Source organism: Penicillium citrinum, assembly GCF_028827155.1.
Source record: "Penicillium citrinum strain IBT 23319 chromosome Unknown utg000006l:1.0-3011923.0:1.0-3012962.0, whole genome shotgun sequence".
NCBI classification, from domain to species: Eukaryota; Fungi; Ascomycota; class Eurotiomycetes; order Eurotiales; family Aspergillaceae; genus Penicillium; species Penicillium citrinum.
Genome location: NW_026622691.1, coordinates 1,020,037 through 1,037,264, shown reverse-complemented (window position 1 = coordinate 1,037,264; position 17,228 = coordinate 1,020,037). Strand labels below are relative to the sequence as shown.

At 45.8% G+C, this 17,228-nt stretch overlaps 5 protein-coding genes across 5 annotated transcripts; 4 read left to right on the top strand and 1 right to left on the bottom strand.

Annotated features, from left to right (window-relative positions):
- Positions 1-2,656: 2,656 nt before the first annotated feature.
- On the top strand, positions 2,657-4,201 carry N7469_006918 (basic helix-loop-helix domain-containing protein; the record flags this gene model as incomplete). Its single annotated transcript, XM_056645836.1, has 1 exon — positions 2,657-4,201. The coding sequence occupies one exon, from the start codon at positions 2,657-2,659 to the stop codon at positions 4,199-4,201; it is 1,545 nt and encodes a 514-aa protein (XP_056499277.1).
- A 3,278-nt stretch (positions 4,202-7,479) lies between these two features.
- Positions 7,480-10,014, top strand: N7469_006917 (SLC26/SulP family anion transporter; the record flags this gene model as incomplete). Its single annotated transcript, XM_056645835.1, has 3 exons — positions 7,480-7,738; positions 7,796-7,941; positions 8,014-10,014. 3 exons carry the CDS (start codon positions 7,480-7,482, stop codon positions 10,012-10,014), a joined length of 2,406 nt encoding a protein of 801 aa, XP_056499276.1.
- Positions 10,015-10,456: 442 nt separating this feature from the next.
- N7469_006916 (arylsulfotransferase family protein) lies at positions 10,457-12,100 on the bottom strand (the record flags this gene model as incomplete). The annotated part of the gene is made up of 3 exons (XM_056645834.1): positions 10,457-11,343; positions 11,400-11,465; positions 11,542-12,100. 3 exons carry the CDS (start codon positions 12,098-12,100, stop codon positions 10,457-10,459), a joined length of 1,512 nt encoding a protein of 503 aa, XP_056499275.1.
- A 2,284-nt stretch (positions 12,101-14,384) lies between these two features.
- N7469_006915 (uncharacterized protein) lies at positions 14,385-14,765 on the top strand (the record flags this gene model as incomplete). The annotated part of the gene is made up of 1 exon (XM_056645833.1): positions 14,385-14,765. The coding sequence occupies one exon, from the start codon at positions 14,385-14,387 to the stop codon at positions 14,763-14,765; it is 381 nt and encodes a 126-aa protein (XP_056499274.1).
- A 23-nt stretch (positions 14,766-14,788) lies between these two features.
- N7469_006914 (fungal specific transcription factor domain-containing protein) lies at positions 14,789-16,126 on the top strand (the record flags this gene model as incomplete). The annotated part of the gene is made up of 2 exons (XM_056645832.1): positions 14,789-14,887; positions 14,942-16,126. The coding sequence occupies 2 exons, from the start codon at positions 14,789-14,791 to the stop codon at positions 16,124-16,126; spliced, it is 1,284 nt and encodes a 427-aa protein (XP_056499273.1).
- Between the last annotated feature and the right edge of the window lie 1,102 nt (positions 16,127-17,228).

The window sequence follows — 17,228 nt, the reverse complement described above, 5'->3', positions numbered from 1 at the left end:
TATATGTACACAACCCGGGTGAATCCACCGGATCAGTTTTGCGATTCGCATCTAATCCCTCCACAATACTTTTCACTCCTCTTCTCCCCCCTCCCTGTCCCCAATACTCTACGCGAACTGCCTTGCCCAGGTCGATCTTACCAAGTCCGGCTTCCTACCCACCTCTTTTCACTTGTCTTGTCACCTCTTCCATAGCTCATTGATAAATTACCTTCCAAGATCCACTCTCTACATGCCGGATATCATCCTCCCTGTGGTCATGGTATCTACACACCCACATGGTCCTATTATTGGCGGATCTTCCTCTTGTGTTGGCCTTCCACCCTCCTCCACTACTCTTCAAAGACACTAATGCAGCCGTTTTGAGACGAGATGGAACTAAAACCCGCGCTAGTTAGAACCCACGGCAGAGTTTCCCCCAGCGTCACCTTTCCTAGCAATGCGCGCCTGTAACCCATGGGAGCCATCTGATACATTCCTTCCGCCTGTACTATCTTCTTATTCTTCTTTTTTTTTCCGGAGTCATGACTAAACCCGTACAGGTGACAAACATCTCATGGCATCATGGGATGGGCGCCGTTTACTCAATCTGGCTGTATCACCCTTACCCCCTTGGTCCTAGTGTGTTTCTTCTACATACACCAAGTACTGGAGCTATTACTCTTTTCATAAAAGCACCCTCCCAAAGCCACGATTAGAAAAAAAGGAAAAAAGAAAAAAAATCACGGAATATAAAATTAAGAAATATAATAAATAAATCGTATTTTTAAATAAATCTCATCGAGACAGACTCTGGCTTTATCATTGCCACCCTTCCACGCACATACCCCCTCGTAAGTGGGCGTTCGTTCCCACACAGTGTCCACTGTTCACACCATCCCAACCAACAAGAATGGTAAAACAGGATATTCCTCCCCTCCATCCTCTATTAGAAATAAGGAAATTCGAAAATAAATGACCCAAAGCAACCAAACTCCTAGAATGATGGGTAAATCACCTACGTAGTGCTAAGTGCTAGTGCCCGATGCCGAAGCCCGGCAAGCCTCATAGATTCCCACCGATCGACGGGCTGCATGACCGATGTTGTAATATATCAAATGAGAGATGCAGGAGGGGCTCGAGTTCTTAAAACCGGGCTGCTGTCTCTGTTTTGTCTGCAAGTGCTTTCACATTTCCTTATTTTTCTGCGCCTGCAGCCCACTGCTGAGTTGTCGCTGCAACTATCGTTGGGTCGTGCCTTTTTTTCGAAGAAGAACCACTGAGTTGTTCAACACTACTACTAGTATTCTTGTTGAACCCATGATTTATCAAGATCGGTGGATCGAGATCATACGCAGGTACGTTGTTTCTGTTCACTCATGTCGAGCCACGTTGGCACTATCCACTTGGTGCTTCTGGATTTCCATTCCCATCTTTTCATGTTCCTGCGTCGCCATGTGGTTGGGGCTCTTGAGAACTTGAGATGTGTTTACTACTACTAGCGATTAGTAGTAGTTCCAACTACTTTATTGATTCTTGACTGACCAGATATCAGAATATACAACCACACCATCTATATTGGAACCAATATATACTTCAAGATATCCTCGTCTACTTCTGGGATTATTTACCATCGGTACGTACTATCAGCTACTAGTTATTAAACTAGTATTGAGTACCTACTTAGTACTCTGACATCCTTTCATTTCTCTTGCACTGCTATATACCTATATAGTATATACCCTTCATTCTATCAATTCTGTTGTTCCCCGTGCCCTAATTTCTCTATTCCCCACTGTTTTCTTCTGCCACCGCTGATCGCCACTTGCTCACCGCTCTCCACTCTCCTCCTTCTTTCCCCCGCCTCCACTTTGTTCCTTGCGATTTTCTGACTTCATTGCTGTTTCGTCTTGTTTGACAGGGCTGAGTCGGGAACTGGCTCCTTCGCCTTCCACGCTCGCCCTTTACTTGACTTGGCTATCATCCCTTGGCTTATAATCTTTACTCTTACCTCACCTTGCCCCTCTTCATTCTTCTCTTCCTTGACTTTCTATCCCTATCTTCTTCACTTCCCCAGGCTTACAATCGTCTCGTCGCTTGTCTTAGACTACGGTCGCTATTTCATTGCATATCTATATCACGACGAGGCTTTTTATCCGGATCACAAGCCTCGGTCAATCTCCCTCCGAACCTGTCAACCCCGACCCGACCCATCCTATCCTCGACCCGGTTTGACTCACAGAAAAGTCTCACCTTTTCATACCTCCCTTTGGGCTGAAAGGTAAGGATCACCACCCGCATTCTTGGGATCTTTGTCTGTCACTATCATTACCTTCTCTATTTACTTTCTTGGCCTTTTTTTTTCTCTCCCTTGTCGTTTCCGGTTTGCCTTGTTGCGCCTCGTCGCGGCACTGCAGCCTGATTAGCCGACCCCTCTTTCTGAGCGCGCGTTTCCGAGAAAACTCAATGCTAACACCGCTTGCATACACAGATTGCAATATCTTGGCCACATACCTCGAAAAATTTGCTGATCTCGCATTGACGGTTGCCTGAAGGTGCTGATCAATATAATCAGAGAGGGTCAGTAACCTACGAACGACGACGCCTATCCCTCGACCCCGCGTCATTCTCACCCCTTTAACTGCTTTCACCTGAACACCCGAATATAATCGGAGCAATGGCGGAAGCGAGTCTTTTCATCAAACGCGAATCTGACGATCACAGCAATCCATTCATGATGTCTCACTCCGGTTACTCGATGGGTAACCAGTTCGGTAACCCAAATGATGGGGTGGATCCCTCAGATTTAACTATGCAGCAAGGTGGCTTCATGCCATACTCCTACGGCTCGCAACAGAACATGGGCTCCAGTTTCAACTTTGGAAACTCTGGAATCGACACCGATGAACTTTTGGATCTTGAAATCAGTGGACAAAATGGCGTCCCGCGCGACAACAATATCAACTACATGCAAGACCAGTCCGCCGGTGGTATCGCGATGAGCCATCAGAGCCAAATGTCCCACCTTTACTCAAATACTCCCGATGGAGCTCCCATGGCTAGTCCATTTGTCAATAACTCTTTCAACTATGAGCAGTTCCGGATGAACCAGCAAAACCCCCATCTTCAGAGCGGCTCATTCGACCAGAACTACTTGAGCAACAAGTCCCGGCCAGGATTGTCAGGAATGGACCGTACATCTTCGGATACTCGGAGCCCCATGACCCCGAAGACTCCCGCCTTGGGCTCTCTGACCTTAGGTACTCCTGAGTCTGGTAGCTTCCCTGGCCAGCCGATTCGAACTGGTGGACTTCAACACCGTCACCAGAAGACTTTGTCTAACCAATGGGATGGAACACCCGGCAGCGCACACTCTTATGTCGATTCACCCATCTCCTCACCCAGCCACCACGGCCAACATGCCGGTATCTCTGAGATCATCAAGTCCGGAAAACACGCATCACTACCCGCTAAAGTCGACTCTCACCTTCCAGGTGGTCAGGATCTAGAGTCGCAAGAGGCTAAACGTCGACGACGTCGCGCTTCGCACAATCTAGTTGAGCGTCGCCGTCGTGACAACATTAACGAGCGCATTCAGGACCTCTCCCACCTCGTACCACAACACCGCCTTGAAGACGACAAAGTACGCAAGCAACTTGTCAATAATAGCGCCATCTCCATGGCCGGTGCTGGCGGAAATGCCGCAACGTCACTTCTTGCTGGCGGTAACGGTCGCCGCGCTACCCCTGGCAACATCACGATGGGTCTCCCCATTGAAGAGAAAGAGAAAGGGCCCAACAAGGGCGACATTCTCAACGGCGCTGTCAGCTGGATGCGCGACTTGATGTGGGCCCTACACGTCAAGTACCAACAGGAAGCCGAGCTAGCCGAAATGATCGGCAGCCTTGGTGGCACTTGGCCCTTCGAGCCAACGGAGGAGGAGAAGCGTATGCGCAGTGAGATCCTCGATGCTTTGGAGAAGAACGATCCTACTTCTTTCGCCTATACTCGTGGCCCTGGAAGTGGTCTCCGAGTCCCAAAGCACACTAACATTGCCGGGGAATCTGTTCAAGGTGGCGAAGGCCTCACTCCTCCAAATCTCAGCCCGTCTTTTCACGGAGTCTCGAATGGAAACCCTGGCCAGCCCCAGTACTGGAACAGTGCCGGTCACGCTGCTATGAGCTTCAAGGAGGAGGATGAGTATGGCATGGAGATGAGCTAAGTTGAGCTGGGTCGTCACAGCACTCCGATATTCGACTTTTTGCCTCTTGGGCTGCATTGTGTGCTCACTTATTGCATACTTGGCGTTTGATGGGGGTCCGATTTTTCGGCGTCTGGGGATTGATAATGAGAAGGTGGAACTCTTTTAGAGGCCCTTCTCTTCCCATTCTTATTATCTTCTTATACTCCTTTTTATTTGATGACATCGCCTTTTGGTTTTGGTTTTTGGATTTTTCCGTTGATGACTGAAGGCTTGACGGTGATGGTGACGATGATAGACGCTATCCACGACAGCTATTTTGCCTTTCTCGTCTGTTATCTTGGGGCTTTTTGGTCTATATGCCATAATTTTATCTTTCTGTGGCTTTTCATCTTCCTGTTTTGTTGTCTACCATCTTTTTTTTTGGATCTATCATCTCTTTATCATTTCATCGATACCCTGTCTCTTTCCTTCTTTATTTCATTGGTTCTCATTTTATTCATATTACCGGATTCCGCGTTTTTAATTCAGTTACAGATCATACATTTGACATTTATTGGATAACATGGTTTCAATTAATGTCCCCTGACTTATCCTTGTATTTTTGAGTACTTCTCGGCTAGTCTGGATAGTATCAATCCATCTCTTCCCCTAATGTTTTGCATATACTATGGCTAGTAGCATTGTAATCTATCGTGGAAACCACCGTGTAAAACTTGGACGGTTTAATTTTCCGAAAAACGAAATTCTGCAGGCCATGTGTTGACTGCCATGTGTAAATGATGCGTGTGTACTACAGATGATTGATGTTCGGCGGATATTGATATTCGAAAATGTGTTACTGTCCGAACCAGGTAAATTCACACCTTTTTAAGCGTTAGCAGGTGTTGTTCGAAGAACCGCCTTTTCACTGATCGGATCACAATCTTTACTACTGGGAGTATCGTCGTTCTCCATTGAAATACACGAATCTACCGTACTGATCCAGAGACTTAGATTTAGGGTTATCCGAATCTTTGTTACATTACACCTTCGATGCCTGGATATCTATTCCCAGATTCATATGCCCTTGGAAGAAATTAAAAGAAAAGTCAAAAATCTGGAAATAGGAGTAGTATATCAAACGCTTAAGTGGCGGGAATGAAGTACTACCTTTGAAAGTGTTGCAATTCAACTGGCTGATGATGAAATATGAAAATCTTGGTTCATACTGAGCACGAAACAGAGACTGTCTTTGTGTAAATAGTAGATGATATTTTTCCTCGGAGCCAATACGACCGAGAAGCAAATCGACTAATTTGAACGAAAACGCGAGTTGTAAAAGTGACAATTCTGCGGACCAATATCGATTGCCTTATTGATGAGCAAATTCTCGCGACTCCCACAGGGGGTGGTAGCCTTGGAGCTTGTTTGGTGCTAGCATCTGGGTTATTTTACGCGACAAATTCTTCCAGAATAGAGATACACACTATGAACTGAACATACTGTCTTTACTAGCGAAGCTGCCGGCGGGTAGAGCGGTCCCTGCTGCAGAACTCTATCCTAAAATATTTTGATATCTCAGGAAACCGTCTCAAGACAGCCATGACGATAATAGACCATCATCAAATCACCAAATCATGAAATCCTTACCCAAGTTTCGCAATCTCTCTAAACCTGCATCTTTTGAGCCAGAGGGCATCACGGGGGCAGCTGAAGCTGAGAAAGTTGGATATTCGTAGTACCATCACGAATAGGACATGCATTTAAGCGAGTGAACTCGCGGGGGAATCGAACGCGAGATTTAGGGGTAATTTGAGGCTCGTATTCGCCCGGGCCATCACCACGGCCATTGGCACGCGCTCGAAGCGATCACGCCGTAAATTGGATGAATGGCATCTTTGAGGCGCGCATTGAACTGTGAGCTTATAATGCCAAGACTATATGCTCCAGCTGATTCATTCTTTTCAGTTCAATTATGATAAGTTCTTTGTTGTTGGCAAGAGAAATATTTTGTATATGGAAATTGACATGACTAGGGAATGGTAGAAAAGGCTTGCTAGGGAATGTGCTCATTATACTAGTCAACAACCTTGGAATGGATAGGCGCATCCATGTTTGGATCAGCCCCGGGAAGCGAAAAACTAGGAAGTTAGCGATTAGATTCAAATCCAACTACAAAGAAAAGGTGTTGCCATAAAAGAAGCAAATGTTCCTTGAAACAAAGATTGAGGAGTTTACAGCGAGGCGAGAACAAGTTGAATAAGTAAATATGGGGCTGGACTCGCACTGCCACTTCATACTGGGGCCGCAACCTTGTTTCACCGGAAGTTAAAAGCAAACTCTCAAGCCGATGGTGCCACGGACTAACCATGAAATGTCCAACAGGAATGAATTCTGAGGTTGCGCAATCGATCTTGTCGGGAAAAGATCTCAGCTTGGGGCCAACGCCCGGGGGACCCAGTCACACTGCTCCATACGGAACGCTAACCCTAACCTGCATTGGCAACCAACAACCCAAGGTCTAGGCATAATCCACGCAAGATGGGGTCATGGACGCCTCGAGCTCGGCTTGCTTGGCCTGCCAAGGGGTATTAAGACTCGGCAGAAAAGCACGTTATCCTTCGGTATTGTTTCGGCGATCATCGAAATCACATCTACCAGACTGTACAGTATGTACTGCTTCAAATCTATAGCATTTCCGATGTTTTCAAGCGACCATATTATTTCGAAATTATCTTTGGAATCAGCCCTAGTCGTATCCTTTCCACATGAGGTGGGCCGATATCCCCTTCAAACGACCTTCCTGTCTCATGTACGTGTACGTCCTGCTAAAGCTATACGATGCGGATCATGATGACAGGAGTATACCCATAGACCATCAACCTATTGGGAAGGTCATTCACCACGACGCCTGACTAATTACTAGTACTATAACTATCCAATATGTGCTTTTTTGGCATCAGCAGGCTAAACTTAATTATTTTCAATGAAATAAAATTGCTCTGACCTCTTTTATTTTGCTTTTTCGATGAAGTCGAACGGGTTGAATTGTTCCCACAGGAGGAATGTGATTGGCTTAGAGGAACAGCCTTCGATATTTGCATTAATCTTCCAAAATCACGACATCACCCTAAACGATGTCTTCTCGAAGCGTGTTATAACGTGCAGCTCGTACATGTAATAATTTTTAAAATCATCTCATCGGTTTCCGTTTTTTTTCCCCCCCTCTCTCCCCTGTGGTGCTTTGTTTCTTGCTCTGCGGTTGTCCTGGGTCGTTCTATACTTCTCTCCAAGACGAGAGTGAAGTAGTATTCGCTATGTCTGACGGCATCCGTACCAAGGTCGGCCATTCCTTGGCGAAAGTACTCGGAATCGACGTGCAGGAGAAGAATTATTATATCGCGGAGGGTGATGGAGTTCACACTTATGTCGACCCTGATCCAACAACGGGGGAATGGATTCGAGAGCATACTCCAACAGGAAGACAGGTTGCTGCTTATTTTTATAATATCTTCCCTTTCATCCACTGGATCGGTTATTACAATGTACAGTGGCTAATTGGAGATTTGGTTGCGGGTATGTTACAAATAGTTCCATGTTAGTTTTATATTAGCCTGTTGACTTCTTCTCCAGGCATCACCGTGGGCGCGGTCGTGGTTCCTCAAAGTATGGCTTACGCTGAACTGGCTAAACTCGCCCCCGAATATGGTCTCTACTCTTCTTTCATGGGTGTCCTGATCTATTGGTTTTTTGCTACTTCCAAGGATATCACAATCGGAGTAAGTTATCTTCCTGACACTGCTTCTTTCCTCTATATCTCCTTCGCTCTTCAAAACTAACCCTGAGATTAGCCAGTTGCAGTCATGTCTACCCTCGTCGGAAATATCGTTATAAAAACACAGGAGCAGCACCCAGAGCTCGATGCCCCGGTCATTGCATCCGCACTGGCGATCATTTGCGGTGCTATTGTGACTGGTCTTGGGTTCCTCAGACTCGGATTCATCGTTGACTTTATCCCTCTGCCTGCCATCACTGCTTTCATGACCGGCTCTGCCCTCAACATTATCGCCGGACAAGTAAAGTCACTTCTAGGAGAGACAGCCGATTTTTCAACCCGTGGAGCCACGTACGAAATGATCATCAACAGCTTGAAATATCTACCAACTGCGAAAATGGACGCGGCGATGGGCCTTACTGCATTGGCAATGCTATATGCTATTCGTTCAGCCTGCAACTTTGCAGCCAAAAAACATCCCCAGAAGGCGAAGCTTTTCTTCTTTATCTCGACGCTACGAACTGCCTTTGTGATTCTCTTTTACACCATGATTAGCGCTGCCGTGAACTTACATCGTCGCGATGACCCTGCATTTAAAGTACTTGGCAACGTGCCCCGAGGTTTTAAACATGCCGGAGCACCTAAGCTCACAAAAGAAATCATTCAATCCTTCGCGAGCGAACTTCCTGCAGCAACTATCGTTCTACTCATTGAGCATATTGCAATCTCGAAGTCATTTGGTCGCGTGAACAACTATACAATCGATCCGTCACAGGAGTTCATTGCAATTGGTATCTCCAACCTTCTTGGTCCTTTCCTAGGAGGATACCCTGCAACTGGTTCATTCTCTCGTACCGCCATTAAAGCCAAAGCAGGTGTACGCACACCCCTTGCCGGTGTTATAACTGCTGTTGTCGTTCTTCTTGCCATTTACGCGCTGCCAGCTCTATTCTGGTATATCCCGAAGTCTTCACTTGCAGGTGTAATCATCCATGCCGTCGGTGACCTTATAACACCACCAAGTGTGACCTATCAATTCTGGCGGGTTTCGCCAGTCGATGCCATCATTTTCTTGGCTGGTGTCATTATCATCACTTTTACAACGATCGAGATCGGAATTTACTGCACCATCTGTGTCTCGTTGGCTGTTTTGTTATTCCGTCTCGCAAAAGCACGAGGTCAATTCTTGGGCCAAGTCAATGTGCATTCTGTAGTCGGAGATCATGTTCTTGACGAAGCTACTGCTCCCCAAGGGCAAGCTATTGGAGGACGTGTTGCTTACCTGCCGACCTCACGAAGTGATGGCTCCAACCCAAATGTCAAGATTCAACAACCGGCACCAGGAATCTTCATTTACCGACTATCCGAGGGCCTCAACTACCCTAATGCAAACCACTATACCGACTACCTGGTGGACTATATCTTCAAAAATACCCGAAAGTCCGACTTGGACGCAGATCTTAGCCCTGGCGATCGCCCATGGAATGATCCCGGCCCACGCGCAGGCGATAAGGCTGATCGTGAAAGCTTGCTGACCCGCCCAACTCTCCAAGCAATCATTCTTGACTGTGCCTCTGTGAATAACCTCGATGTCACCTGTGTTCAGACTCTCGTCGATGTTCGGAACCAACTGGATCGCTACGCTTCTCCACACCGTGTCCAGTGGCACTTCGCACATCTCAACAACAGATGGGCAAAACGGTCTCTGGCGGCCGCTGGATTCGGCCAGCCTACAAGCCAACTCATGGATCCTAATCGCAAATGGAAGCCCATCTTTAGTGTTGCGGAAATGCACGGAGATGCCTCCGCCGTTCGTAGCAAGTTGGATTCCCTTGATGGGAAGGATGTTGAGACTGGCCTGCAAAAGGAACCATTCACCAAGGACTCGGAGTCGAAGTCTGTTGATGAGAGTATAAGCACTGGTGTGACATCGGGAGATAAGACGCAACTAAGGAAGGGCTCGGCTTCCAAGGTTATTATTGAGAATGTGAACAGGCCTTTCTTCCACGTTGATTTGACAACTGCTCTGGAAAGCGCCTTGTCTTACAACGATTCTAAAGGGAGTTCGCCTTCATAGTTTGAGGTCTTTTGTTAGCATTTAAATTTTGAATATACCAGGTTTTCTTTTAGATTACATCTTTCATTAGTACTCTTCGTCCAAGCTAAGAATACTCACAATTTCCAAATTGTAGCCAGGTTACTACATACATTTCTTATGCAGGCAGTTACAGTCGTGAAGCAAGATATCATTTATTAAACAAAGGATCTAATATCTATTGACCTGTATTAACTTTCTTCCAGAATGAAGTACCTTGGACCCAATCACTTGAATCATTAATTTCAGAAAAGGCTTCGTCCATACTTGTAGGCGGCGGAAAGCATGACTTAGTAACTACACTAATCGACCAGTTACCTAGTCGATATATTGGTAGGTATCAGTATATACATGCCCATGTACATGAGATTCAGGTGAAGTTCATGGTAATCCAAACACGATGTCTTCGGATCTCACTACCAGACTAAATCTCACTATCGGCCTTGACCGCTATAGTCTGAGTAAGTAAAGCACCATCTTTACCCACAGCCTGGGCATAGAACTTAGCAGATGTCAACGCATGAGGCGAGTTCCACGTAAAGACCGTCTCGAATGACTTGCGCTGCACCTGTCCAATCAGAGATCTCTTGTTGGTATCATTCTCACTTTGCGCATAGAAAAACTTCCACGCTGTAGTCTCGGTATCTCCATTCCACGATACATGTAATTTGACCTGATTCGGCGAGGTTTTGACAGCCACCAAAGCAGGCGCCTCTGCTGGAGTTCCAGTCCAATTGGAAACGAAACCGCGATAACTGACGGCATCCTGCTCGATAAACGCATGGTACGTAATTTCATTTTTCGAATTGAATTCCGTGAAAGCTCCCGCAGACCCCCAATTCACAAATATGCGACCATCTGAAAGGAGCTGGGCATTTCCTTGAGATTGAGCTTGGAGTTCGTAAGGTGCGGTCGCTTTACGCAGGATTCTGGCAGTGTGGTCATGGTGATTGACTTCAATGACCAATGCTCGAGATACATTGTTAAATGTGATCGTGCCATCGCCGGAGTTATCGAAGAATGAGAAAACTTCGGTCCCAGGTTTGCTGAGTTCTGGATGCCAGCGGGCGTGATGTTGAAAGCCGAATGTCCAGTTATCAATTTGCTTGAAACTAGGATGTTTCCCACCCAGTCGCCAGATGATTGAGCCATCTGTTCCGTTTATTTTGAAGATTGTGCTGAAATGTCGTGATGAAAGTAGGTAGTCTCCATTCTCATTCTTGTCGATGCTATTGATATGAAGATAGTCCCATGCCTTGGCAGATGTAAGGCCACTATTTGATTCTGTCGAGCCCAGTGGGACTAGAGTGTCTATTCATATATCTATTAGCATTGTAATGACAGCGATATGTTTTGAATCCGCTTACCTTCTGGATCGAGATGATTTAAAGCATTCCATTCAAACAGAAGCTTCCCAGTGGATATGTCGATTTCTAGTACGAGTTATTCATAAGCACTGAGGCGGAGCAATAAACCAAAGTAAGTCAATGATCATTCTCGTTCACCTACCTTGAAAGATTCCATTTCCTAGCCACTTCTGAGAGGAATTGCCACCGAACGCAGTCAGATTCGCAGGGATGGTATCGAATACTTCAATCAGAGCAGTCTTCCCATCAATGACATTGAACTCATGGATAGATGATATGCGGTGATTTTCCGCTGTGGATGTGACCACATGTTCATAGTTCTGATTTAGAATAACGTGTTGACCAAAGCCCTCTCCATGGGAGCTATCGATGGTACCTTGGAATGCTTGAATTACATCCTTTTCTTGATACTTCGTAACGTGAAAGTTCGCTACGAAGCCCGCATAGTAGCCTGTACCGGCCCACACCAGATCGCCATCTTTCCGATATATATAAGGACCTGGCCTTTCAAGCTCTCCGGAGTATGGAGCAACAAAGACATACTCTGTCGAATTTGGCTCGACTGAGGAGACAGTAATGTTGAGGCGGGGAGGTGCAAGGTCAGGTCGCGAGCGATATTGACCGTCTGCATTTACGCACGGGACAGTTGCCAATGGGAGAAGAGCCCCCAAAAACAGCTTTTGCTTGCTAGAAATCCGCATGGCCAAATTATACCGGGAGATTGTCGTGGGGGAACATCGCTTCCATCGGCGCATATGCGGATCAATTTATCTGTTGAACCAACCTCCATATTGAACCTCGCTTAGGGACCTAGTGTATTCGCGATATGATTGAGAACTAACATCATAGTTTAATTTATCATGATGGAGGTTAGCTCAAATGAATCATCGTTTCAATGGTCGTTTCTTGCTCGCGTATCTTGCAAGCGAGATATGGTACCAGATAGGACATTATGGCGCAATTCCGTCGGAGAAGATTGAATGCCAAACTTCTTGAATTGACGGCAGTTATATCATTCATTTCATCAGTTTCTTATTATCTCCCGAAGGCATTCTCCACTTTGGATTGTTATACCTAGCCGATGTGAATGAAGATGAATACATCGTGTTCTGGAAATAATTTAGATCGATGTCTTTACGGCACTACAGCTGCCGTAAATGAGTCGCAAATCCGAACTTGAACTCAACAATATTAGGTAAACGAGCAACAAAGCTGCTAAAAAGCCAAAGCCAATTTATCAAGTATTGAACAAGCTAGTTGGCCTATCGTCAAAAACTCACTCGATCGAATAGAACAAAAAGTGTGATGCTCACCGTTGCGACGAGGAGGTACGAAATGAAGTTGCGGAGAGATAAGCGACCTTCAACAAACCTCCGCAGATACTTTACGAAATACTTCATCGATAGCCTCTTCTTCATAGAAGTCAAGATTATAAGCATTGGCGTATGAGAGGACCGAATTGGCGAATCCGGTAGTTCCCGCGGTGCATAACCGGCCAGAGGGAACAAACATCTTACTCGGTCAGATCTTCCATCGCCGAATGTGATTTGCTGCCCCAAAACATCACTGCAGCACGACCAACGCATGCATGAGGGACAGTTCTCACATGACCTATCCGGAATGAAGGTAAATATCATGTTGCTGCCCAAGTGGGCCGCAGCTCCCATCATCTTTCTTTCTGATGTGGATTTCTGCCATCAAATAATGCAGGAGTTGGTCTGGGACCATTCGCCTGGCTCAATTGTTTCACTGCGAATAATCAGGGAGAAGACAAGGAGACGAACAGATGAAACGGTATTGGCGACCGAACCAAGCATTTCTAGGTCCGGTCAGAAGAGGAGGAAAGACGAAATGCAAAGAAGGAGACCAGCAACAGAATGATACGAACGAGACAAGTTCAGAAGCACCGCCAGCTTCAGCGAGCAATAATGAAACGGCAGAAAATCAACCAGTCGAGACACCCAATGTGTCTAAAGTTCCTGTAATGACGAGAAAAGCGGGTCGCCGCGTCCATTTTGAAATCGAAGTTATAAACAATCCTATCAAGACCTTGAATACCAAAGAGTTTACTCCAGACAACGATATAGCCAGTCAGGGAGTCACCGTATACGACCGCTCGAGTAATAGCTTGATATTTTCAGTGGCCCCACGCAGTGTTGGTCGATCTCAAATCGCTTTGGATCGTATTCCTTTCTCTTTTCGATTTGGGCGGCGGTAGGTGATTGGAGAAGTCGATTCAGTACTGCAGTACTAATGAGAGACTAGCCATCGCCAATGACCTTGAGAAACTGCATTACTTTTAATGACCCACAACATTCATTGAAGCATTCACGTTGGTGTTAGTTGCATTTGTTTTAGGAGAACAAGCGTCTCCATGCGAGCCCGATTGGGGACAGGCGGATCTACATGAGGAAGCATGATATTTTCATTATTGCATTTCTGGCACTCGCTCTATACATCTGAGGGTGAATTACTCCGTACAAGCATTGAATTTTATATGGTGTGTATTTTTAAGAATTGCCACCGGATTTCTTCTTCGCAGTGTTCTTCTTAACCTTTTTCAGCCAATTCGTATACTCCACTTGAGTAGTGGAGTAGTGTTTGCAGTCTACTTGTACTCGTAGTCAATGATAAAATTGACTATGACAGGGGCAATTGGTCACAAGAAGTCCCTTGAAAATTTCCTTTCATAATATCTTGTACCAATCACATAAATCTACCCATTGCCTGACATTTACAGTAGTCAGTTTGATTGTGGAGAATAGAATGTTGCGGTGAGAAGAATCCGGGGTCAAACAATGAAAAACAGACTTTGGCCCCGCACGGTGAGCTCCGCGGCTGCTCGCAACACCGAGGCTTTTCAATTTATTCGAGTCTTTTCAAAATACCCCCATACATCTCCTCTACTACACTAGGGTAATCACATCGCCAAGCTCACCAATCATCCCCTAATCAATATATATACATATATGGTCTATCCCCCTGATGAAGGATCGGGCTTTAACTCAACGTCGCCCCACCCGGGGAATGGCCCGGAAATCCGCAGTTCTGTCCACTTATCCTCTTGATAACTTGGTCTCGGAAGTTCACCGTTTACTCGGTCCAACATGGGTTCTTCCTCCTTATAATCTGCTATTACCATCGTATCTGAAGCAACCGTCATCGAGCCTCCAGCAATATGATATTGATTTTCTGGTACGAAAGGGCGCGTTGGATGTGCCGGATCCTCAGTTCGCTCAGGAATGTTTCAAAGCATATATTCGACACGTTCACCCACATCTTCCATTTCTCGACCTGGACCTCTTTTCGACAATCATTTTTGCCTCGTCACAAACACAGAATGTCAATCAGAGCGGGGGAAAGTGAGCCTGCTTTTGTATCAAGCCGTCATGTTTTCCGGGTCATTCTTCGTTGATTTGAGACACCTATATGCGGCGGGCTTTCTGTCAAGACGAAATGCGCTAGATACATTATTTCAAAGGGCTCGAGTAAGTTGAATTACATTGATTAAGTTTATGCCGCGGTAATTGATTTCTATTTAGCTCCTGTACGATCTTGATGCCGAAGATGATACGATGGCGGCCATCCAAAGTCTCCTCCTTCTAACGTACTGGTACGACAATCCAGATAAACACAAAGATGGCCGTCATTGGATGAGTATCTGCATAGGATTTGCCTATAAAGCTCAGCTTCATCTCGATTACTCCGATCACCCGGATTGGAACTTTCGAAGAATTTTGTGGTGGTGTATTTTCACGCGCGATAGACTGATGTCCCTGGGACTGCAGCAGCCGCCGATGATCAGGGACCAAATGGAATTATCTATTCCAGTACTTCGACTTGATAAGGATGATATTGTTATCTCGAGATTTAAATCTCGTATTGGTATCTCTTACTACGGTGAAGACCACGACAAACTCGCTCGGATATTTGTTGAAAAAATTAATCTCTGTCGCTGCATTCGAGTTGACCTTTTCTCTTGGAATTGTCAGCCAACAAGCAGCAAGCCTATCGCTTCTCAGTCCCGAAGATCATGTCTTTGGCTCTCAAAGATAGAATTAGAAGATTGGCATCGAGATCTTCCCAAGAAAATATCATTCTGCCCGATCCCATTCGTCGCAAATGAATCCGACCTTCTTCTCTATTACCATTGTGCATGGTTGAAAATGATCTATCTTGAGTTTTACAGTACTCTTCATCGTCAACTTGACTTTCTATCAGACCAATACAGCCCACGTCAACGACTCTCTCTCGCCCACGAAGATTCTAATTGTCCGGTCCTTCAAAGCGCTATTGAATTCACTGAAATTCTCCAAGATCTCAATGAAAAGCATCTTACCTCGTACCTTACACCAACCAGCGTTTGTATGATTCTTCGGACAGGAATACTGCATATCCAGGAGGTCTTCACTTCCAATTTGCAAGTCGATGATGCTAGTCTTCGAAGGTTGTTACACTGTATTCTTGCTCTTCAGCAATTGGGCAGCAGATACGGAGGAGCGCTCTTCGTTGCTTCATTATTTGGGGCTTCGAGTGGCTCTTCTATTGTGACGTCCTCGCCGAAGGATATATTAGCCCATGTTGATGTGGATTCCTTGGGCCTATTGACTTCAAGGCATTCTGAAGCTCCTTTTACGACGGTTTTCAAGATAAGGGAGCCCTATGATGTCGATATTGTTTCAGGGTTGAAGTCAAAAGTCGAGAATCTCAAAATTGCGGCCTTATAGTCTGATGAAAACAGATTGCATATTAAAAGCATTGCGTGGTTGAATTATCAAATTGAACATCTGGCTGGGGGGGGGTTTCCTTTTACAGACCGAGACGATTATGAAACAAAAGCATGCATAATAGTAGTTTGACAATATTCTCCGAGATTTATCATCAAGACCATGTCTATGTCCCTTTGGAATGTAGAGCAACGTTGAAATTCTCTAAACATTACGACTCCCGCCTTAGATGTCTCTTTCGGCACTTCGGCTCTAGTTTCGCATTTGGCCATAATGACTCGCAAGTTAAGGCAAAAATGCCTAGTTATAGCCGTAAATCTCTGAAAGACCCTACTGCTCTATCGTATCACTTTGGTGTATGAATAACCTAACTGCCTGAACTGGCGCCAGCTCACCTGACAACAACATTCCAGACGGTTGACCCACCCCTCCACATGGTTTTTTCCCCACGAGTTTAACATGACCACGCGAGTCGATCTACTGTAACAGGGGAATTTATCCTGGAACTGTACAATATCCCGCACGAGAATTATCATGACTTGGCGAATTAGACAGATTTAATCGGGGAATTTTGGCCTATTCTAGCACCGATTCTCGCCCAGTCCCAGCCATGTGCAATTTTAATTTAAAGACTAACAGAGCCAAGCGGGAGGCGGCCCCCACAGAGATAACGAGGAAAACCGGTTGTCATCGGACATGTCCTTCTAAAGGGAAGGCAAATTCAAAGACTCGGCAGCTTGGCGCTTGGCAGTCAGCACGATCGATAAAAAATCTGCAAGTGGGTGATTTAGGGGCTTGAAAAAAATCAGCCTCCTCCACCACCCTGTACATACTACATAGTTATAGAAGTTCACCCGCTTGTCTTCTCCCACCGCGCCGGGACAAATGGAAAAAGCCCAGCAGAAAATGCAACGCCATCGGAGGCCCCGAGCGAATAGATCCGAAACCTAAAGAGGACTAGCGTTCCCAGATCCGGGGTCTTGGCTGCCGGAATGAGGAACTTTGACCAATCAGAATGCAAGAATATTATCAAACGTGGCTGAGACGGGCGTAGACCGTGCACGGGGCTGCCTAATTGGGGAAGGTGGCCAAGATGAATACG